Source organism: Simochromis diagramma, unplaced genomic scaffold, assembly GCF_900408965.1.
Source record: "Simochromis diagramma unplaced genomic scaffold, fSimDia1.1 OVJJ01000293.1, whole genome shotgun sequence".
Lineage (NCBI taxonomy): Eukaryota > Metazoa > Chordata > Actinopteri > Cichliformes > Cichlidae > Simochromis > Simochromis diagramma.
In genome coordinates, this window is record NW_024386801.1 from 3247621 (window position 1) to 3273080 (window position 25460).

General features: G+C 40.3%; 1 protein-coding gene across 1 annotated transcript; it reads right to left on the minus strand.

The window, feature by feature from the left end:
- slc41a2a (solute carrier family 41 member 2a) lies at nt 1-25398 on the minus strand. The gene is made up of 11 exons (XM_040025157.1): nt 25268-25398; nt 24005-24423; nt 23808-23915; nt 15046-15117; nt 14755-14899; nt 9532-9678; nt 9165-9312; nt 8854-8933; nt 1529-1660; nt 1302-1450; nt 1-1210 (listed from the first exon to the last, which is right to left on the minus strand). The coding sequence occupies exons 2-11, from the start codon at nt 24353-24355 to the stop codon at nt 1034-1036; spliced, it is 1509 nt and encodes a 502-aa protein (XP_039881091.1). The 5' UTR covers nt 24356-24423; nt 25268-25398; the 3' UTR covers nt 1-1033.
- Between the last annotated feature and the right edge of the window lie 62 nt (nt 25399-25460).

Sequence of the window (25460 nt, forward strand, 5' to 3'; positions counted from 1 at the left end):
TTCTCCAGTTAGTTAGTCAGCTGCCATAAGTCACTTTAAAAATCACAATAGTGAAATTGTGTCATGTTAAATGTTAAATTTCTTTTTTTTTTTTAACACAGTGTGCTTTGAACCCGACTTTGTCCAAGAAATTTAAAAGCATCCCATTTTTGAACATCACACATTTGACTTCAATCTTTAGGTGAGCAATCCAGACTCAGAGGCAAAACTGTGGAGGGACTTTTCCCAGATATGGTCCCAAATTTCATAACTTTTGCACATACAGTTCTTGGGGCTGCTGTGAACTCTACTGGTAGACAAAGAAAGATTAAGAAGAATTTGTTTAACATTCAGTAGCTTCATTACTAGAGCCCCCAGATAGGTTTGCAGCTGCTACATAGAACGTTATTGAGTTGTTACTAAGCTGGACTGTTCTGCCTTTTCTGTGTTCATTCATCAGCCTTTCTATTATCTCAAAACTATCTGAAACGGAAAGACAAGAGACACAGTAGCTGGTTTCTACCACTTAATGTACTTTTTCAGACATAGCAAAGTTACAATGTAGCAGAGCTACACTGAATACAAATTTGCAACATTATAAAAAAAGATTTAAAATGCAATACATCTGAATAGGGCTCCACATAATGTTTCATTGCACTTTCATTTCTGTACTAAGAGAAATTACAGGGGGGAAAAAACATATTGTGACAACACACACACACACACACACACACGGTGAAGCACAAGATGAAAAAAATTGCACTCTCGCTGTCATGGTTTGTCTGTTTTCGTGACGTCCTGACTTTGTAAGTACATGATGGTTTGCAGTGGATTAGAGAGACACAAAGATGTGAAATGTGCAAAAATTAAGAGTATTTGTATGTGTCCTGTAGGTGTGTTTCTTGTGTTTTAAATAAACACCTTAAGGCAGAAAACTGTGTTACTTGTTCATAAAGGTGAAGGCACATTTGTGTGTTGCAAATCTTCAGTATTACTTGCATTTTGCCTTTTAAAATCATAAGCACTATAAGGGTTTTGTTTTCTCATTTTGAATCTACACACTGCCTGGATCACCAATGCACCACAGCATGAGAAAAGCAATTGAAAGTAGAGCAGTCCCTAGAAGATCTCCAAGGGCTGTGAGGTAAGGTATTGAGTAACTGTCGGGGTCTTTACCCCTCCTCCACAAACAGTGAACCAAACAGTCAGCCATGCAGAGCAGAATTAACACCTAAAAAAAACAAAGAATGAGACATAAGATCACAGCAGACTAAGTTGCTCTATGCAAAGAGAAATAGCCTGTCAGTGCACATTTGACTTACCTGAATCAAAGATGCAAACAAGAAGGCGATGGTGAAGAGGGGACTTGGCAAAGTGTGGCCTCCTTTGATCAGGTGAATAACATGTAAGAAGATCAACTGACCAGGGATCACCAGGAGAAGCAGAATCTTAGCAGATCGATGGTTTGCTCCTGCCCAACAAAGGTGAACGTCAGATTGTGTTGGCAAACTGTGTTTATTGTGTAAATTGTTTCAAATTTGATTTTTACCTGAACCAAAGAATGTGTGCCAAGGGTTGGAACAGCTCTGTTGACCCTCAGGCAACTGCCCCGGTGAGTATTTCAAATGCAGATGAGTTGAAATACGACTAGATTGTATGGAAACGAGATTTCCGCCAACACCTCATGAGAAAAGAAAAGGAGCATTTAAGCCAGCTTTTGTGCAAGTAAAGAATAAAGAATATGAACAAAAAAGGAAGACATTCAACTGGTGACCAACCTAATATGTATATATGTATATGTATATGTATGTGTGTATATGTATGTGTGTATATATTCTGACAAAGTTGTACTTTTGTATTTTCTAATTTCTGCTACATAACGTTGCACTTTTGCTGTAACAAACAAATTTCCCACTTGTGGGTCTAATAAAGGTCATCTTATCTTATCTTATATTGTGTGCTGTGACAAAACAAGGGAAACTGTGCCACAATTAGCATGAGAGTCAAAAACTTTGTTTCTAAGAATTGTACTGTCCCAAAATCAGACTTCTGGTCATGTTTCAGAGCTACAAATACCATAAAATGTGACACAAACAAAAGGAAAAAATAGCATTTCCACCATAAGCTTCCTAAGAGAAAAACACAAAATGCTACTTTGCTGAAGGGGAAGTGAGAAGTAAAAATCCTCATTAATATTTTGACTAATGTTTCATTTAATGAGAAATATTATGTGTGAAAAGTACCATAATTATTTACTCCACTATTTTCAGTTACTGTGTGTATTAACATACATGTGTACAACTCAATTTGACCAAAGGACAGTTAACTTGTTAAAAAAATTCTAAAACACTGGAATATCACATATATGGTACTAATAGATCATTTATTTTACATCACATGTATTTGTCTCACAACACAGAATGTTTTGAGAACTTTTTGAGCTTGAGTGATCAGTATCTATCTAAGACGAAGACTCTGTGTGGGTGTTGATGTTGTACTTAGACTCCACATGTAGCTTGGGAAATGGATTGTACCCACGCTGCTCAAGGTCTTTTTCATGGCAGAAGGATGGGCTGAATGGTTGCGATACACAAGGCCATGTGGCCTCATAAAAGGTTTATCAGAGCAAGAGCCACATTGGAGATACATTAGAGATAAGAAATAAGAAGAGAACAGTGAAGTATCTGCTCCATAGGTTGATTCTGTTCATCTGGACGTAGCGTTTTCAGTGGGAGAAAAATTTCGTCACTCATCCAAGTGACTTCTTCAGTCTCAGCTGACTGCAGGTTTCCCCAACCTTATAAACAGTACATTGCACCACTTGAAGGAACAATGGGCTGGGAGGTCAGTTCCTTCATCATAATTATGCAAATTCTCATGACCATTGATCAACAACCACTGATCAATGGCCATGAGTACCATTCACAGAGAGTTGGGGAATGGCTGCAATCATAGCATTGTAAGATGGCGAAAGATGTACCCTTAGGCCCCCTCCTCAATTCAGAAATGGTCTTTCCCTTTTCACATAAATGGCCTCCTGGACTCCGCGCTCAAACCTCCCTGTGCAGGATGTGTACATCCTCATCATTGAAAGAGTGTCCACTGGCCTGTAGGTGTAAATAGACTGCAGAGTCCTGGCCTGACGAGGTAGCTCTTCTGTGTTGTGCCATCCGCTTCTCCAGAGGTTATTTTATTTCTCTGATATATAAATCCTGGCAATCCTCCTGGCACTTAACAGCGCACACTATGCTCCTCTGTTTGTGTCAGCGGACCTGATCCTTGGGGTGGACCGATTTTTGGCACAGCGTGTTTTGGGTTTTAAAAGCCACAGAGACACGTATTTACTTACCTGGGTGATTGAGAATGCATCAAGATGTAAAGTATCAGATTTTCTGAACATCTGTCAGGGCAAGGAAATCACAGATTGGGCAACCTTGGTAGAAGCCGCGGAGCTGTTGATGTTGCTGGTCCGTATATTGATTTTGTTCAAGTCTGTTTGGTACAGCTTATTGGCCCAGGAGTTCCTTTTGTTTATTTTCTCAACACATTATTAAAATTGTATTTCAGTAAATTATTTTCATGATTAAATTAGCATTTTTTTTTTAATTCAGTTTAGAGAATACAGGACTGTGTGGTCATAAAATGATTTCAATCTTCCATTAAGTTAAGCCCCTTATCTACAAGTAGAACACTGCACTGTGCTTCATCATAAATACTTATGAATAAGATAAAAAAATAAATAAACTTCATGCCAATGGAAATACAAGTGTTTTCTAATAGTGTTCCCTAAATCTATGGAGGAGCAAACCTAACAAAACTTAAAAGAAAGAAACAAATGAATAAACAAAGAAGCAAAGAAATATGAAAAGAATCAGGGTGATTATGCATGTAAAAGTGGAAAAGCCCTTGCACAGAATTCTAAAGAACTTCACACATTTTTGGTGTCAAAGACTTGTTGCCTACAACAAGTAAGGACTATGCATATTCATGTATTCATGTTTTGAAAAGCAAATTGCTTTTAAGATAAAAGATCCCAGTTGTAGGATTGACTATGCAAATTACAGCTAAAGGAGAGAAGTCTTCCCCAGATCGCTCTCTGATTATCAGATTCTTATCCAGGTCGTCACACTTTCAGATCTTTAATAGGCTTTAAACTGTGGCGACAAGATAAAGTCCCAGCTGTGAGTGTGGAGTCCTTTTGAAATTTAACAGTCAGAGCGTCTGTGTAGACAGTGACGTGTGTTCGCAAGATAGTTTCATCACTGGGACCCGAGTAAACTCTTAAGTTTTTGCATCTTTTTAAAATGCTACTTTTATCCACTGCGATTGGTTGATAGAGTTGTATTTAAAAAAATTGCTGTGTCTTTCAATAATGACATATAAAGTATCTTAATCTTAATCTTAGAGGGAATGGCTGTCAGCTGGTCATGTGAGACATGGTTTACCCAACATTTTATAGATCTTGATCATTTTGTTTAAAGGTGCAAGTTGCAGTGCAGTTTAAACATTTGGATCCCTTTGCAGGATTTGACTTAACCAAAAGCTTGAGCCAAGAGCTTTGGTTAAATTCCAGGTCACGTTGTTAATTGTCTAGACTAAACCTACAGTTGTAGTTGGAAGTTTACATACATTCATTGGGGGTCTTTCAACTCTCTTTTTCCAGGGTGGTATGATTTTACACCATACATCTGTAACGTATTTAAAAACAAGAATTAGGTGCACAGGTTTGAACTTATTTTGGATTTTCCCTAATCCAGCAGTCCCCAACCCCTGGGGACCACTTTATCATTTGTTATCGTTATTTTGTAATTGTTTTTATCGTTAACTTGGTTTCCCTGGGTCTTTTCCCATGTGGTATGAATACATCTCTTTTTTTGATACCGATACTGGTTTTGTTTGTATTTTTTTTGTATTAGTGCGCGACACCTTAAAGGCCAGTCCGTGAAAATATGGTCGGACATAGACCGGCCTGTGGCGCAACTTTACTTTACTTATTTGCCATTGTAAAAATGTCTTTTAGTGACTCTATCAACTAATGGAAAGGGATAAAAGTGGCCTTTTAACAAGACACAAAAATAGTAACAAAAAGAACTAAAAACTAGCAATGTAAAAAAACTACATACAAACAAAAGGAAGAAATACCGTACAAAGAACGGGAATATATGCAAAGATTGGCTTGTTGCTATCTATCAGCAATACAGAACCACAAAGGATTTTTCAACTCGTATTACTGGTCATATTATTTTACAAGCAGAAATATAATACTTCTTTCACTGGAAGAGGTTTGAGTTCCAGGTAATACGGATGCATATAAGAGTTCCAGGTAATACAGATGCATACACAAACATCCTCATGCAAAGACATGCATGGGCGAACCAGCACAAAACTGTCCTCGGAGAGTAAAAGGAACACTGCTGAAGAATATACAGCAATGCATATTAACTTATCTATCTTGGCTGACATTTTAACTTCCTCATAATAAATTTTTAGGGCCTGGCTTCAGCTCACTAAATCACCTCAAGTCGCAAATTTTGACACAAAGCTGTGGTGGTCCAGCTTTTCAGATCCAATTAATATCAAATCACTCATAAAGATCTTTTGGAAAAGAGTAGAATTCTTAGAACAGAGTTTATTAAACATTGTCATATGAACAGCAGAACAGTACATTTTGCAGCAAAAATAACACGTAGAAAGCAAGCAAAGCAAACTAAAGCGAAGCAACCCTGGGGTGTACAGCCTTAACAGTAGCACTGCCAGGCTTCTACCTTTCTACCTTTAAAACCCGGAGAGCAGCCAAATGGCTGGTAGGCTTTTAGCTAAGCTTTAGCTTCAGCCAAGTGGAAGCTAAATTGGCTAGTCATTCATATGTAAATTAGGTTGTTACCTGGGAATTCTGGAGGGAGGGGAGTGGGGGTGTGTGATTGAGGGCGTGGGGGAGCTGCTAAAAGCTGTGCACTTCCTTTTGTGTTTCATCTTGATGCATTCTCAATCATCCAGGGAAATAAATCTCCAAAAGTCACCAACTTGGAGTGTTTCAGTTTGCCATCTTAGGGAGAAATCAACACACATGGGTGTATGTCCTTTGTTGCTGAGATTTATTGATAAAAACAGTACAAAAAACCAACCATTTGTACACATATTTACAAATGGCCTGCTGAGTGGTGCACGGAGCATGTTCATTGGTTCATGGACCTCCCTGAACTAATGGCATTTATTGCAATTGTCATCTTGCGGGGGGTTAACAGGGTTCCATCTCTAAATGACTGCTGGTCAGCAAACCTGGGAAACCCACAGATAATTGGAACTATGGCATGAAAATGCTTCCAAGACATCATGCAACACCTACGCTTTGATGACAAGTCCACCCGCAGTGATCGAGCAAAGACTGATAAGTTCGCTGCAATTTCCAGTGTGTGGGGATCATTTGTCACCAACTGCATCACGCGCTACAACCCTGGTCTACATATCACCGTTGATGAACAGCTTTTCCCATCAAAGACTCGGTGCTGTTTCCTGCAGTATATTGCAAGTAAACCTGACAAGTTTGGGATCAAGTTTTGGGTGGCTTGCGACCTAAAATCCAAGTACATTTGCAATGTCTTCCCATATCTTGGCAAGGACCCCAATCGTCCCACTGGGGAGAGACTTTCTGAAAATGTAGTAATGAGGCTGATGGAACCATTCCTAGACAAGGGCAGAAATGTTACCACGGACAATTTTTTCACATCGCTTTCACTTGCGCAAAAACTTCTTAGACGGAAAACCACCATCCTCGGCACAGTCAACCAGATTCGCAGGAAAATTCCTCAATCCACTAGACAGACATCTAGACAGACACTCCCTCCAGAATCCCCAGGTAACAACCTAATTTACATATGAATGACTAGCCAATTTAGCTTCCACTTCGCTGAAGCTAAAGCTTAGCTAAAAGCCATTTGGCTGCTCTCCGGGTTTTAAAGGTAGAAAAGCCAAATGGCTGCTCTCCGGGAGTTTAACATCTGGCAAAGACATACCAAAGGACAGACAGGAAAAAGGCAACAATCTGGGGTATATCGAGCTTCCTCTTACAGTGGGGCAAAAGAGTATTTAGTCAGCCACCGATTGTGCAAGTTCCCCCACTTAAAATGATGACAGAGGTCAGTAATTTGCACCAGAGGTACACTTCAACTGTGAGAGACAGAATGTGAAAAAAAAATCCATGAATCCACATGGTAGGATTTGTAAAGAATTTATTCGTAAATCAGGGTGGAAAATAAGTATTTGGTCAATAACAAAAATACAACTCAATACTTTGTAACATAACCTTTGTTGGCAATAACAGAGGTCAAACGTTTACTATAGGTCTTTACCAGGTTTGCACACACAGTAGCTGGTATTTTGGCCCATTCCTCCATGCAGATCTTCTCGAGAGCAGTGATGTTTTGGGGCTGTCGCCGAGCAACACGGACTTTCAACTCCCGCCACAGATTTTCTATGGGGTTGAGGTCTGGAGACTGGCTAGGCCACTCCAGGACTTTCAAATGCTTCTTACGGAGCCACTCCTTTGTTGCCCGGGCGGTGTGTTTTGGATCATTGTCATGTTGGAAGACCCAGCCTCGTTTCATCTTCAAAGTTCTCACTGATGGAAGGAGGTTTTGGCTCAAAATCTCACGATACATGGCCCCATTCATTCTGTCCTTAACACGGATCAGTCGTCCTGTCCCCTTGGCAGAAAAACAGCCCCATAGCATGATGTTTCCACCCCCATGCTTCACAGTAGGTATGGTGTTCTTGGGATGCAACTCAGTATTCTTCTTCCTCCAAACACGACGAGTTGAGTTTATACCAAAAAGTTCTACTTTGGTTTCATCTGACCACATGACATTCTCCCAATCCTCTGCTGTATCATCCATGTGCTCTCTGGCAAACTTCAGACGGGCCTGGACATGCACTGGCTTCAGTAGCGGAACACGTCTGGCACTGCGGGATTTGATTCCCTGCCGTTGTAGTGTGTTACTGATGGTGACCTTTGTTACTTTGGTCCCAGCTCTCTGCAGGTCATTCACCAGGTCCCCCCGTGTGGTTCTGGGATCTTTGCTCACCGTTCTCATGATCATTTTGACCCCACGGGATGAGATCTTGCGTGGAGCCCCAGATCGAGGGAGATTATCAGTGGTCTTGTATGTCTTCCATTTTCTGATGATTGCTCCCACAGTTGATTTCTTCACACCAAGCTGCTTGCCTATTGTAGATTTACTCTTCCCAGTCTGGTGCAGGTCTACAATACTTTTCCTGGTGTCCTTCGAAAGCTCTTTGGTCTTGGCCATGGCGGAGTTTGGAGTCTGACTGTTTGAGGCTGTGGACAGGTGTCTTTTATACAGATGATGAGTTCAAACAGGTGCCATTCATACAGGTAACGAGTGGGGGACAGAAAAGCTTCTTACAGAAGACGTTACAGGTCTGTGAGAGCCAGAGATTTTCCTTGTTTGAGGTGACCAAATACTTATTTTCCACCCTAATTTACGAATAAATTCTTTACAAATCCTACCATGTGAATTCATGGATTTTTTTTTCACATTCTGTCTCTCACAGTTGAAGTGTACCTCTGGTGCAAATTACTGACCTCTGTCATCATTTTAGTATTGGGTACCCTTTCATCCTTTGTTCTTTCTTTTCATCTTCAACTTATGATACATAACTTTCTGACCCTACCCCATTATTTCTCGAGAACCGGTCTTACAGCAGGATTATTTTTTTCACATGTTCGCTAAGAATAGAAATTATGATTATGCGAGCATTACCAAATTATGTACAAAATGTAGAATTGTCCATACATTACATCAATATGTTGTTATGATCTCAAATACAAGAACACAAATAAAGAGAACAACTCACCATTTATGACAGGGGCATAAACTATAATCCCTGCCAAGTTTGGATCTAATACAGTCTTGTCCAGAATAACTCCTCCAATACTAGAAGAAAGACAATCAAAATAATACCAGTAAGAGGTATGTGAGGGTATTCATAATATTTTTCTATTATCTTTTTCTAACATAAAGCAAACGAGTTAATGGTATCAAATGATCAAATTGTTATTATAGAAATTATCCAAATGATGACTTACTGTTTGTTTGCTTTATTTAAAAATTCACACTAGAGAACACCATCAGGAAATCTGAACATGTGAAAGCAGCAGAGAGTACCTGCTGATGAGCATTGCTATAATGATGGGTTCCCAGCCTGTGTGCAGCAAGATTTCACTGGCTGGATGTTTGGATGAGGCAGCCACCCAGGCAGGAATCAGGCATAAAAACGATAGATTTACCAGATACAACACATATGGATAAAGTTCTGTCAAAAAGAAAAAAGAGATTATTTTGCCTTTTATTTTCTATCAGGATTTAGTTGAAAACGTAAAGGCTGTGATCTTGGTGGACTTGGGTGAACTGGTGTCATTTGTTGGCCAAAAGTAAAAAATACATGACTTCTAGCACTTGCACCAAATATACAGCATTGCTCTTCACTGTTTGTACATTCAAACCAGACCATGTTATGGCCCTTATCTCTCACCTATAAAGGAATAGAACCACTGACTGAAGCATGCCAACAAGGCAAGAGTGATGAGATCTCCAAAGCTGGCTGCTATCGGTGTGGCCACATTGTCAGGGTTGATTCCTATCCGCTTGGAGCCAATGATCACTCCCACCATAACGATACCTTGAAGAAGTTAAAGACAAGCTAAAAGTGTTCAGTGTTCATTCTGCTTGAGCATTTGACCTTAAAAGGTTTTCATTCAAATATTTCAGCTTTAATAGAATAAAGTAATATAGAGTCAAGAATGAATGGAAAGCAAGGGCCAGAGTTCATTCAGTTGTAACCAAAAACACATTTTAATGGGGAAAATTAGGAAAATATTTTATCATTTTGTAGTATTCAGGTCACTGCTAGAACACTAGGCCCAATAAATAATAGTAGTAATTGAATTATTTTAGACATCAGACATCAGTAGCTGTGAATATGTACTGTGTGCATTGTAGCTACAGAGCAATAAAGATGATATGAAATGATGTCTGTGAAGGTCCTCAGTAATCCACGTCATCATAGTCTACGGAGCTAAAAAAAACATGACATCTCATCCGAGAAGCTTCTTTAGTTCTAAGAGCAATTGGTGGAGAGTCCTAGATTTTTAAGCCCTATTGGGAATGTTAATAAGAGGGTCGTGGACCCCCTATTGATCCCCTGCCTAATCACACGAGCCAAGGTGTGAAAATGGGAGTGGGTCACAATCAGACAAGTTTTATGTGTGAACCCATTGTGAGATCTAGCCCCACCCTATCATGTGATTTACTGAGGTCAAATAGCCCAAGACGTGAGTGGATGTTAAGGCATCTTTGAACAGACGTAGGGTTTTCAGTGGGAGAAAGATTTCGTCACTCATCCAAGTGACTTCCTCAGTTTCAGCTGACTGCAGGTTTCCCCAATCTTATAAACAGTACATTTGCATAATGACTGAAACTAGCACCACTGAAGGAACAATGGGCTGGGAGGGCAGTTCCTTCATCATAATTATGCAAATTCTCATGACCATTGATCAACAACCACTGATCAATGGCCATGAGTACCATTCACAGAGAGTTGGGGAATGGCTGCAATCACAGCATTGTAAGATGGCGAAAGATGTACCCTCAGGCCCCCTCCTCGATTCAGAGATGGTCTTTCCCTTTTCACATAAATGGCCTCCTTGACTCCACGCTCAAACCAGCATTCCTTCCTGTGCTGGATGTTACATCCTCATCAATGAAAGAGTGTCCACTGGCCTGTAGGTGTAAATAGACTGCAGAGTCCTGGCCTGACGAGGTAGCTCTTCCGTGTTGTGCCATCCGCTTCTCCAGAGGTTGTTTTGTTTCCCTGATGTATAAATCCTGGCAATCCTCCTGAACATAACATATGTTAACATATGTTAACTTAACATATGTTAACATATGTTAACTTAACATATGTTAACATATCTTGTAACTTATGTTACTCTCACTGAAAACGCTACACTCCAGATGAACAGAATCAACCTTTGGAGACGTATTCTTGTTTTCACACCTTGGCTCGTGTGATTAGGCAGAGGATCAATAGGGGGTCCACGGCCCTGTTAGGGATACTCCCAATGCGTCTTAAAAATCTTGGGCTCTACACCAATTGCTCTTAGAACTGAAGAAGCTTCTGGGATAAGCAGTGAAACATCTTCAAGAAAGTCAAGAAATCCAGATGCTTTTTTTTTTCAAGCTCTTTAGACCATGATATGAAATTATATTGTTGGGTTTATCTAAGTACAAACCCTGCTGGAATAATTAGACAACCAACTGCAGCACCAAAACAAGACACAAGACAGAGCTCGTTGTGTGATCACTCGGGAGGGAGGCCGACTAAGGCCAAGCGCTGTTCCTTCCACTTGAACGTTGTTGACCTCGGCCGGACTACAGGTGGCGCTCCTTTTATTGTGATTACATGAATATGCATAGTCCTATTAACACGTGATAGTCTCAAACAGGCATGTGCGTGTAAGCAGAGTGGGAGTCTCCCTTGTAACAGTCCAACTAAGACAAAAGACTGTTGTAACTGAACCTGATCCCCGCGTACAGACAGAGGCAAACCTGTCGTGAGGACTAAAAAACTGTGGAGCAACGAGGCTGTGGAGGAGCTTCACACGTGTTTGGAGTCTACAGACTGGGACACAATGAGGGCTCCTTCTAACAGCTTGGATGAGTTTACGGACAGTGTCGCCTCCTATATCCACTTCTGTGAGGACAGCATTGTGCTATCACGCACCAGGGTGAGTTATAACAATGACAAACCCTGGTTTACTCCTAAACTCAAAAAGCTGTGGCTGGAAAAGAGAAAGGCGTTCAGAAGCGAAGACAGGGACTGCTACAGAGAGGCCAAGTACAGGTTCACTAAAGAAGTGGACGTTGCTAAACATCAGCACTCCGAGAAGATGCAGCAGCAGATCTCAGAGAATGACTCGGCCTCTGTGTGGAAAAGTTTTAGGAATATCACCAACTACAAGCCTAAAACCCCCCACTCCACTGATGACTTGCTCTTGGCCAACACCCTTAACAACTTTTACCGCCGTTTTGACGAGCCATCAAGCAGCCTTCTCACCTTCAACGGCCCCAACAATAGAGACACTTTGGACATTCATTCCCCGACCTCTCCCCTCTCCATAGAGATTGAAAATGTGACGTCATTCAGGGGTAAAACCGCAAAGGATTCTGGGAACGCGCGGCAAGCGGTACTAGCGCACACAGGCTTTCAATTGAAATCAATTACACAGCGATAAAAAGAAACACAAAAAATGTCAAGAAGCTGTTGTATTATTAACTGCAATAGCCGGTCGCATGACAGCCACGGGAAGCCGACGGGTAAAGAGATCGGTTGTTATCGGATTACGTCGTTGAAGAGAAATTGTTCAAGCCATGTTTCCGAAGTGACAAACAGGCGACGGGTGGCCTGGATTGCAGCCATTCGAAGACCAAATATAACGTCCCAGAACACTCCAGCTCACATGTTAGTCTGCTCCAAGCATTTCCACACAGGTCAGTGTTTTGTAGTAGTTAATACGTTATTTTTCATAACATAATTGGTGATATAGGCTACAAGCAAGTCTGGCGCTGAACAGAAATGGTCGCGCTATGCTCCTTTGTTTATTGTGCTTAAATAGTGAATTGTCCTGACACAATATTGCGTTTCGCTTCTGTTATTACCATGGTACACTGACAAAAACATATACTTTTATTCACAGGATAAAACAGTTGTTTTGTGTCACTAATTGCCCAGTGCGATTACAGCATACAATATTATTGTCACTGCTACATTTCTGTGATGCGTACCAGAAATTATTTCCACTACTAATTAATTACCGTTAACCTCAAAGGTTATATTAATAAACTGTTAACGAATGTGTATTTATGAAGACGATTTGTGAGACTGGTAAACTTACCTTTGTTCGTACGATGGTCTTTCATTCTACACGGTGCATTTCAAGGTCCTGTACCCATCCGTCGGTAAACTGTACCTGGGCTTGTTGCAGTGACCTGAAGTTACTAAACTTCATGAGTGTATGCACTCACTCCAAGAAGCGTATAATTATAAATATGAGCGTGGTGAAAGTTGGGCAGCGCGCGAACGTCTTTTGTCCACTCTGTTTGCTCGTAAGGGTCTGACCCTTTCACTCCTTTGATTTTTTCCTCGTATCTTTTCTTTGACTTTTCATCAAGTCTGTCTTTGTACGGACCGGCATTGTTCTCCTTCATTTTGTACATACCTTTTTTGGGGGGGCAAAGAAAAAGCAAGAAGGTATTGGAACCGGAGAATGAACGTTTTGCGGTGCTGCAAATGCTTGCGTTTGATGCATTGCTTTGATTGTTTCCCACTAGTACCCGGCGTGCAATGCGCGAAAATCACGTGGTCTGTCAATCTCTATAGAGCCATCACCACCATCAAACACTTCACCTACAACACCCCCCTCCACACCCCACACCAAGGAGGATTTTACACCACCTTCTCCCACTACAACCCTTCATATTCATGAAGCAGATGTGATGAAAGCAGTTCAAGAGTCTGAATGCTCGAAAAGCTCCCGGCCCAGACGGTGTGTCTCCTGCCACCCTCAGACACTGTGCAAACGAGCTGGCCCCAGTGTTTTCTGGCATTTTCAACTCCTCACTGCAGGCATGTCATGTGCCTGCCTGCTTCAAGTCCTCTACCATAATCCCTGTCCCCAAGAAACCTAGGATCACTGGACTAAATGATTACAGACCCTGTGGCTCTGACATCTGTGGTCATGAAGTCATTGGAGCGCCTGGTTCTCTCCTACCTCAAGACCCTCACGGCCCCCCTCCTGGACCCCCTGCAGTTTGCATACAGAGCCAGCAGGTCTGTAGACGATGCTATCAACTACACTTCATCCTGCAGCATCTGGACTCCCCAGGAACCTACGCCAGGATCCTGTTTGTGGACTTCAGCTCCGCCTTCAACACCATCCTTCCAGACCATCTCCAAGGCAAGCTTTCCCAGATGAATGTGCCTGATCCTATCTGCCGGTGGATTACTGACTTCCTGACGGACAGGAAGCAGCATGTGAGGCTGGGAAAGAACGTCTTAATGCTCAATTCCGATTTTTTGATCAAATCCGATTTTTTTGTCTGCTTGTTCACACTACAAATAAAATGTGACAGCAAACGCGCTCTAGTGTGAAGCGGCCCACATGTGCAAAAGAAGATGATGGCCCTTAATATAAAGACTTCGGACTTCGGAGTCAGCTGCTATAAGAAGATCATTGGTTATTTTTATAAGTGCTGTTTCAGTGCTATGGGAGGGGCGAAAACCAGACTGGAAAACATTGATTGCAAATGAAAAATCCTTCATTTGCAATCAATGACCTCATGACCCTATGTAAACAGGAAGTACTGGGGCGGCCCTTCCCACACACCTGGTTTAGATATAGGACCTGAATAAATGAACAAACATGGTAAGTGTAACCAAAGCAACATAAAGAAACATAATTTATCAGACATTTGCCTGTGAACAGAAGAACATTCAAATGACCTGATGGTTAACAGTATTTGCTTTAAAGAACATATGCATGAATGTAATGGATGTAACTACTATTATGGTTGACTGTAAAATAACAAAGAATAAATTCTCAATATCGTTAAGGGACAAGTGGTAAATGAGTTCATGCCTAACCACTTTGTCACAGAGAGGTCAAGGACAGTGTAGTAATGGCAAGTTATTATTTACCTTGCAGCAGTGAAGCCACAAATGCAGTAGAAACACTGGTTGAGCATAGGAGCATTATATGATTAAAGGGCATCTGTCCTTCTGCCATCCAGCCCAACAGAGATGCCATTAGGGAAGCCAGCAGGCCCAGCACTGTAGCTTGTAGCTTGTTAAATGAAAAGAATAGTGAGAAAATATCATTCCTGGCAGACATAATGTCATACTGCACAGATAAGCAGATATATTGAAATTTATCCATATATTTTGTCACAGTTTTTTATTTCCTTGTCATTTTGAATGAAAATGATGTACCTGCTTGAGTGCCAGGTTTCCAGCAATCAGCATCCACTTTTCTCTGGGAGAGTCCATTTTTCCTGCATTCACCTGACAACATCAGACATTTTATTTCCTTAAAAAATGTGCTTCTACAATTTAATTACATGACAAACCCATTTAGCTGATGGAGATACTATCCATCTATCTTCTCTCGTTTATCCGATTCAGTGTTGCAGGAGGTCTGAAACCTATCCCATCTATCACAGGACAAAGGGTAGGGGACAGCATGGACAAACTTGTATACACTGAACATATATACTATATAATCATATATACTGACATACACTATATGCCTACACTAGCGTTTTTATATATTGGACTCACCATGTGTCAAGAGATGTATTCTAAATACACTTCTTCAGCTGAGAGTCAGAGAGTGGAGACACACAGTTTTACTTGCAGCACGAGAGTGAGGGCTCCGGGACTCGCACTCTGCCACTGCCCTGGTCTTTATTTATATTCAATTCAATTCAATTTTATTTATATAGCGCCAAATCACAACATAAGTCGCCTCAAGGCGCTTCATAGATACAGAGAAAAACCCAACAATCATATGACCCCCTATGTGCAAGCACTTTGGCAACAGTGGGAAGGAAAAACTCCCTTTTAACAGGAAGAAACCTCCGGCAGAACCAGGCTCAGGGAGGGGCGGGGCCATCTGCTGCAACCGGTTGGGGTGAGAGAAGGAAGACAGGATAAAACACATGCTGTGGAAGAGAGACAGAGGTTAATAACAGATATGATTCAATGCAGAGAGGTCTGTTAATACATAGTTAGCGAGAAAGGTGACTGGAAAGGAAAAACTCAATGCATCATGGGAATCCCCCGGCAGCCTATGTCTATTGCAGCATAACTAAGGGAGGATTCAGGGTCACCTGGTCCAGCCCTAACTATATGCTTTAGCAAAAAGGAAAGTTTTAAGCCTAATCTTAAAAGTAGAGATAGTGTCTGTCTATATACAACAGTAGGTGCGTTCGTTTATTACATTGGAATGTGGATGTGTATATGTGTGTGTGCGTGTGCCAGGAGAGGCTCCTCTACCTGGTACGAAGTGAAACTGCTTGTTAAGCTCTTATCTAGCAGGTACTGCTCCTTCCCTGCATGATAACGGGTCACAGTGAATTAAAACAACAGTCTGAGTCATAAAGAGGTCATCATGCAGTATTCTATCATATGCAAACTTATATTATTAAAAGATTATACTGACTACTAAGTACAATTTTCTATTGACACCATGTTAAGCATTTAACAGCATAATTAAGATTAATTTGTAACTTGTGATTGTGTTATGACCTGTGGTGACATGCCAAGACAAAGGGTTAATCGAAGTTGGCCCTGCTGAAGATGCACCTCTGACAGCCTACACTGTCCAAAGTTGTCAAAAACCTGTCATGAATAAAATTTATAGCTTACTTTTGGCAGCAAAACTGACAAAACTGTCAGGCAGATTAATCGTTTCTACTGCGCAGGCCGTCCTTGCACCTGTTGTTTCTGAATTTCTCACTCACTTTGGCCATAAAAGGACTGATTAAAATGATGGATGAAAAGGTCTGGGAAGGGGTGCCAGGAAGTTATATAAGACAAGTGCTGAAGATCAAAAAGAGAACAAAAATGTGTAAAATCAACATATTAACTGGAGTTAATATGTTAAAGTATCGACGTTTGTAAAATTGGGAAAATACCTATCGTTTTAATTTAAAACTAAATAAGTAAAAAGACAAGGAATGGAAAGTTACCCAGCAGCAGGATGATGGTTTGTGGACTCCTATAAAAGAAGTCAGGTAAGCTTTTTCCATCAGTTACCTTGTATGTCTCTGCTGTTTGTGCTTAAAGGCTCTACACCCCATGGGTTTGCTTTGCTGCTTTGCTATGTGTTGTGATGTACTGTTCTTCTGTTCATATGACTGTGTTTAATAAACTCCGTTTAAAGTACTGTCCTCTTTTCCAGAGGATCTTTTGAAGCAAATTTGATTTTAATAGACTCTAAAAACCGGGATTTCCTCGTCATGTTATCATACGATCCGACAAGATCACCAGTCTATTGCAGCGCTAATTCAGAAACAGACAATCATACGTGCACACATTCTCACTCTCAACTATGACCAGTTAACAATGACCAGTTAATTTGATTCTATACATATATTTGGGGTGGAAGCAAAAGTTACCCGGAGAGAACCTACAAAAACGTGAGGAGAGCATGCAAACTCCAGACAGTGGGGCCTCAGGTGGCCAGTGGATTCAAATCCAGGACCTTCCTGCTGTGAGGCAACAGTAAGAAGACCAGAGTTGGGTAGTAACGAGCTACATTTACTCTGTTCCATTTACTTGAGTACGTTTTTGAAAAAAGTATACTTCTAAAAGGACCATTGAACCATACTTTTTACTTTTACTTGAGTAAAGGGGGGTTTGAGCAGAGGGAGGGGGACTCTGTATTTATGTGCATGAGGCCTGGTGCAACAACGGGACAATTATAAACAGTCACTGCTCCCCGAACCTCGAGTACATGTCAGTAAAATGCCGGCCTTTTTTTCTACCGAGATAGCTAACAGTAGTGATCATCACCGCTGTGTACATGCCATCCGACACGACGTGTAAACACAACGCTGTCTATCCTGCTGAACACCTTTAACAAACAGCAGCAGGTCCACCCTGAATGTGTTTACATATTTGCAGGTAACTTTAATAAGGCCGACATAAAGACTGTACTCCCAAAGTTCTATCAGCATGTAAAATGTCCCACCAGGGGAGAGAACACTCTAGATCATATTTGCTCCAACATCAAGCATGCATATTGTAGGGATTAGAGAAATTATTTTACTGCTATTGTCCAGATTACCATTGCATTAATAATACAGTTTACAGTATTGATATTGTATTCAGATGTTTAAACATAGTGGTACCCAATTAGCCTTTATTACAGGTGCAGCTATAACCACTTTAAACTGTTGAGTTGAATCTATAATCTTAAATGCTTCTGAATGCTTTTTATAATCTTAAATGTTTATAGGCAGATTACATTGCATTATATGAAAGGCTCACCTTTGAATATAATCTGGGCCTAAAAGTCTTGACAGGAAACTGCAGGTTTGCAGTTATATAAGAATATACTTTTATATTCTTTTATTAAAGATCACCTCCTCCAGGGTGGAGAGCTTCATGCCAACAACCACAACCAGGCTCCACCATCAGCCAGCAGGCCACAGCCAGGCTCCTCCATTAAGCTTCTAGTAGTGGTTCTTGCTTAAGAGATTTATTCAATATATTACACATATAGTTTCAGTTGTGTACGTGCTGGCCTTCTGTCTGATGAAAGGTTATGAGCAGAGGTGCGAGGTGAGACAAAGTGCAGCTGAGGTCGTGACATATACACACACACACACACACACAGTTGATAGATTTATTTATAGGTGAGAGGTTAATCATGTTTTTCTTGCAACTGCAAAACTGTCTCTGGAAAAAAGAACAGTTTCTTGCAGGATGTGGGCCTGATGTTTCAGACGATAAGCGAGCGTCCGGCAGCGACAGAAAGACACCTGCCGTGGAGACGGAGACAATGTTCTTTTCAAACTGTGTTAAAAGTCATTGTGGTTTTGATTTGACGTATGCATGTATTGTATCTGATGACGCTGATGAATCAAAAGCAATCTGAAGTGTCTTTTTGGGTGGAGATCTACAGCTGATGTTTTGCTGCGTGTGGTCATTAAAATCAATTGTTTGACCAAGCTCTTCTGGACCATGGTTGTTTTTACTCTCCTCCTCAATATTTGAACCCTTAACAGAGTCATACCCCTCCCCCACCTTGACCAGTCCGACCACCTCTCCCTCCTGCTCTTCCCAGCCTACACCCCCCTCAAACACAGTGCCAGGCCCACCACAAAACTGTTAAAAGCTGGCCTGAAAATGCTCTCTCCAAACAGCAGGACTGCTTCACAAAATCAGATTAGAATTAGAACACCACTCGCACACTGAGCACTGGGTCCCCACAGGGCTGTGTGCTGAGCCCCCTCCTGTATTCTCTCTACACCCAAAAATAACCTGGAACTGAACACTAAGAAAACCAAAGAGGTCATTGTCGACTTCAGGAGGCACAGCACGGACTCAACCCCCCTATACATCCTCATCTCCGCTGACATCTCCTGGACAGACAACATCTCAGCAGTAGTCAAGAAGGCCAAACAGTGGCTGTACTTCCTGAGGGTCCTCAGGAAGTACAAGCTGGACTCCAACTTGCTGGTGACCTTCTACCGCTCGTCCATTGAGAGCCTGCTAACATACTGCATCACAGTATGGTATGGCAGCTGCACTAAGGCAGACAGGGCAAGACTTCAGAGTGTAGTCGAGACAGCACAGAAGATCATTGGCTGCCCTCTCCCCCTCCCTGATGGACATTTATTTCTCCTGCTGCCTCAGCAGAGCAGCACACATCATCAAAAACAGTTCCCAGCCTGGTTTTAGCCTCAGCACAAAGACCCACAGCCTCAAGAACAGATTCTTCCCAAAGGCCATAACCACCCTTAACTCATACATGCGCCGATAACACAGTCCCACCCCCAATTTTCCCATTTACCTCTATAAACCACGACTGTGCAATACCAAATTCTATGTGCAATAACCCGAATCGTATATACATAACACTATTTATTTACATATTTACTTTTTTACTCTGGATTGTATATTTGTACATTTTATATACTTTTTCTGTTAATACTGTTCAGATGTATATAGTGCTGCAGAACTGTGCACCCCCCAGCCCACCCACACATGTTTGCACTGAGTTGGAGATGCTCTGTATCTCACTGTACAACTGTATAGTGACAATAATGGCATTCTATTCTATTCTATTCTATTCTATTCTATTCTAGTACATTTGTGAAGAAGAAACGCTACTTTTACTCCGTTATATTTGGCAATATTTGACACTTTTTTAAATAATTCATTTCACACATTAGATAACTACTAATAATGGATCATGCCGCCAGTGGAGTTACCTGTAACTCTTTCACCAATCAGATGTAGCCATCCAGTCACATGACCAGTGTGGAGATACAGAAATTATTTTACTGCTACAATATAACCCGCATTATTAACATTGCATTAATAATATACCCTACAGCATTGATATTGCATTAAAGATGTTTATTAAAGCTACTGCCACCATATTAACCTTTTTATTACAGGTGCAGCCATAATCATTTATACACATTGCATGTTTGTGCTCATTCAGAGTTGATGCTCAGTCTATTAAAGAAGGTTTTAAGCTTCGTGAAGCGATATGTCTTCACATACTGTGTAGGTGACTTGGAGCACAGAAGGATTGCGTACACGCTTACGACACACATATAATCCAGAAACCTGTCAGGCCAAAGGCCTGAAATTCATTTAGCTTCTAACTGCATTTTAGTTTGCTTAGTAACAGATGACAGAAGACAAGTCAAGAAAAGGACAAGCTCTCAGGGACCATCTAGGCTTGCAACTTATTGCCGTGTATGGAAGGTGTTATAGAAAGAGGAACTTCTGTGTCTGTTTTTAGCCATCTGAGATGTACCTTTTAATCTAATCGATGTATTTGATCTGTAGCCGACGTGAGAAGGGGCGTTAACCCTGATGTTATAAAATCATTTCCAAGTGTATTCTTAGCAGGAGTCGTGTGCTGATGTGATGCTGCATACTTCTTCTCCTGCGTGTGTTTTAATAAACTCATTGTTTGATTGCACTCTTCTGGGCCTCTGTTGGTTTGTTTCATTGCTCAACATTTTTTGGATTCGGGACACCAGTTACAAACTGTGACGGGCAGGGCGGCCCAAGCCTTTCAAACTAGCGGACACACGGAAAGAAGAAACACAGAAGACAACTGACCCAAAAACTCTGTAACATAAAAATGAAACTAGATCTTATTGATTTACTGCAAAAGGACTCTAGAAGTAAAAGTTGCACGGCTTTTGTCTTGCAATCTAATCATTCAAATTAATTGGTAGTTTTGACAGTTTTTGCTGCATTTTGACAGGTTTATGACTTATAGTTTGGAAACCAAAAAAAAGGGGTCCAGCTGGAGATTATTATTAGTTATGGATTACTTTGACAACACAAATTGTCCAAAGTTTTAGAAATTCCTAATTAGTAAGATTTGTGGTTAATTTTTTGCACTATAACTTATTTTCATAAAAGCCATAAAAATGTCAAGTAGGATTTATTACTTTTAACTGTAAGACTGGCACAACAGCCATTGTTTCTGATCCTACGAGCTGACCCTGACTATAAATCTGGCAAAGTAATGAAGACGGCCTATAAGGTCTGGGAATAATGCCCAGAAAGTTATGTTATGTTATTGGTTGTCATTTTCTTTGTGTTCTTTTCCTTCTCTGTTGTTGTAAAGTTTTGTTTTATTGTTTATATGACTGTTCAACAAACTCTGTTCTTTTCCAGAGGATCTTTTGGAGCGATTTGATTTTTAATTGGATCTTTAAAAAAATGAATCTACAAGTGACAGGTTTGATAAAGTTTATATACAAGATCCAACAGTTTCTCTCCAGCTAGCTTAAGTGTCTGGTTTTTCAAATACATACTGAGCCTTTAAACAACATATGTTTTCCAGATCGTCTTTCCTGTGCATCTCTGTGCATTCTTGTGTGTCATAAAATGCAAGTTGCAGAGTCAAATGGAGACTGGAATCTTTATTGAGGCAATGCATCCAAGAGAGGCATCATTAATCTCTGCAGGGGAGGGCAACAGGAGAAGATGCAAACTGAAGCTTTAAATAGATATAGGAGGTATTTATGAAGAGTAGAAAGGCTGGGATTAAAGAGCACACCTTAAACTATGTGTGAGGATAACAAAAGAAGCAAAGCAAAGGACAAGGCACCAGATACAGAGGACTAACAAAATAATACAGGAAGTAAGTGAATGGAGAATCTACAGTCGTTGCTCTGAACACTGAAAAGTCAACTCTGCTAGGTTTTACAATGGGTGATTTGCACTACCGTAACTCTTCGACCAGATGGGACTTAGGAGACATTTCAAATGGTTAGTGAAAGAGAAGACGAGGTTTACGAAACATTACATGTGCATCATTAGAATGCACGAGCCATGACGGTTCAATCACAGGTAAGAATTGATGACGCATGAAGCAGAGATGCGGGTGTGGAGAAGTGGCAATGCCTAAAAACACCGGGAACTTTGTAATATAAAAGGGACAATATATAAAAAACAGAGTGGTCTTAGGCTCAAAAAATGTTTTTGTACATATTTAGTATAGTTCATATTTAAAGCTGATGTTGTGTTACATTTGTTCATGTTGAATATCAGTTTCCACTTAACTATAAATCTGAAAAAACTGAGTCCATATTTTGTGTTTTTTCCCACTTTAAACTGTTCCGTTGTCATAACAATACAATAATGTAAAATGACTGTCGGATATTGAAAGCGGAGGTTATTCTGAAAAGTGCAAAAGCATTCGCTTATAGTATGATTTCTGACCCTTTTACAGCCAAAATTACCAAATAAGTCCAGGCTGCCTGCATGATACTTGGTAAATAAAGAGTTAATAAGGTAGTATGCTTTATTCCTACAGTGTCATTTGACTTCTAAACAATAGCGGTTTATTAAGGTATACATAGCAAGAAGAGGAAGCAGTTTACTATCAATTATTTACTATCTATTATAAAACACTACTCTTAAGCAGTGGTGTTTCAAAGACATCATTATGTTCTCACTATATTGAGTTGCATTTTGGTAAAACCTATATGGATTTGGTAAAGTGATCAGAATAGGATTCCCTTAACTGGCAGTAATGTGTTTGAAAGTTCTACTGTGTGAAAAAAGATCTTGACTTTCTTTATTTATAACTTTATTATTTAAGTTTATTTCTGTTCATACTTTTAACTGTTGAAAATTATTCTGATAATTTAATCACCAAAACCAATCTCTGACTGATAACGCCTCTGTGATGTGTGTGTGTGTGTGTGTGTGTGTGTGTGTGTGTGTGTGTGTGTGTGTGTGTGTGTGTGTGTGTGTGTGTGTGTGTGTGTGTGTGTTTGCATTATGCACTCGCTCCAGGGCACAGAAACACAGGGTAATGAATATCTTGGACTAATGCCCCCATATCCTCTGGCTTTTCAGCCCAAAAAAGAAAGACATGTAGCCATGTGTTGTTGCTATGGCCCCTTCTGCAGATAGAACAAAAGACAATACTTGATCCTGGCACAATGGCATTTCCCTTTGCCACCAGTTGACACTGATACTTGTGTCTCATGAACTAGCAAACATGTCTAGTCTGGTAGGGTCGTGCATGGGTTGAGGGGGTGGGGGTTTTAAATATCTACTACTGTAATATTAGTAACAGAAAGGGGAAAAAATGTGATTCTTGTGATTTGAAAAAGGAATGTGCTCCAGTGTTACAGTGCAGATTGTGGATGTTAGGGGAAATGTTGCAAATAAATATGGTAACAACTGAAAATGGTATTTTCTAAAAACAATGTGCAGTCAAATAAACATTTTTGGAGTATTGTTGGAATTTATTTATCTCAGTATGATCCACATGTATGATACAAAAAGGGGGGGGGGGGATTATAATTGAGAATCTGGCTGTTGTCAGTACACCCTTCCATTGTATCTTTTTTTTTTTACTAATCTTTAACTTTTTAAATCATAACTTTATTTAATAGAATGAATAGTGGTTGTCTTTATGTTTTTAAACTCAAGCTTGTAGTTTTTCAGTAAAATATGTAAAATTACACACTCACAGCAGTCGAGAGTCTTGAAGCCAGAGTCATTTCCAAGTTTCCCTTCATGCCTAAAACAGCTGGGACCAGAATTAAGATCTCTGTGATTTCTTGGAACACCTCCCAGCTCTGCCCAAAAAACATATAAATAAAATACATATTGCAAAATATTTATGTAAAGAAAACAATTTTAAACATTGCAGTGTTCTGTTCCTGACCTGAACAATATCGAGCAGTATCCCGGCAGAAACTGTTCCAAGCCCAGCCAACAGAAATGGCACCACAATCTGCACAACCATGGAACAGATGGACTCTTCGGGTGCACCTGAGACATTTGCATCTTTTGGTTGAGGGGATCTGGTGAGCCGTGACCTGCCATAAAGCTGATTTGGGAGCAAAAAATCTGTCTCGGTGTACTCCTCTGGCTCATAATAAATATTTTCATTAGAAGTAAAATGCTGTGAGTTTCCAGAGAACTGGGATAAAGATGTGTTGGATCTGTTTTGTTGGCTTGGGCAAACAGAATCACTGTGGGTCAGTTTTGTATCCTGTGACTCTTGGACAACCATGGTGCAAACTTTGGTTCAGCGATATGTTGCTCCAGCTGCTCCTACGCCAATGATTACAAAAAGTTGATCTAAATAGGAAATAGAAAAACTTGTGTCATTGCCAAGTGTGCAACTTTAATATAGAGATAGAGAGAGGGTTTCTTGTACAAGCCTGTTTCAGAATCATCTGATTGCAAGGATTGCTTGAATTATCATTCTTCATGCCCGTTTCACATCAGTATCACTGAGGCTGCATTGTCTTGCAGAGACAGTGCTCTTTATTTGAAATTCCTTAGACATGACCAGGTACTAAACCACTGAGATTGGCAGTTTATAAGATGGGAAATAGACAAAATGTGTTACTTTTTAGCTACTTTTTATCACAAGCTAAAATAAAAAATCACAGACTATGTCAGAATCGAATTCGTCCTTTTTTTTGTTTTGTTTTTTTATTTTGTTATTCTTCTTTTCAGTTGGGAATGTTAATATAACAAAAATACAGTATCTTATAATCACAAGACATCCAACATATAATAACAAAGATATACTTTTATTAAGATAAGAGTTTAAGCAGGTTCTAATTAACAAACCCTTAAATGATCAAAAACATACAAATATCTAACAGTAATAAATCCAAATATAAATAATTTTGTTCTTAGTTTTTACGGTTATCAATGCGGACTCTTGTATTGCTGAACCCACCAGATACGCTTAAAAAAGTGTATCCGGTTTGAAGATTAACATCAAATTGGTTAAGGACAGAAAAAAGGACTCCGTTGAGAATTTTGCACTGCTTACTTTTTCCTGGTGTTTCGCCATCTCTCCAGTACCTCTGATAACAAACTCCCTTGATAATGAAACATTTCTTGTTTTAATCTAAGACACTCCAGTCTTTTTTTTTCCAAGTTAAAAAACAATGAAAATGTGCCTTACCCTTTTCTTACACCATAAGTGAACAACAGGAGGGCATCTCTTCTGGCACACTGCTGCTGAGCGTGACTCTTCCTTGTGGTTTCTGTTAATGTCTGAATGGTGTGTTCAATCTCCAGTGTGGCAATATTCTAACAACCCATCACCACACACACACACACACACCTATCTGTCTGTCTATCCTGAGTGTCAACTC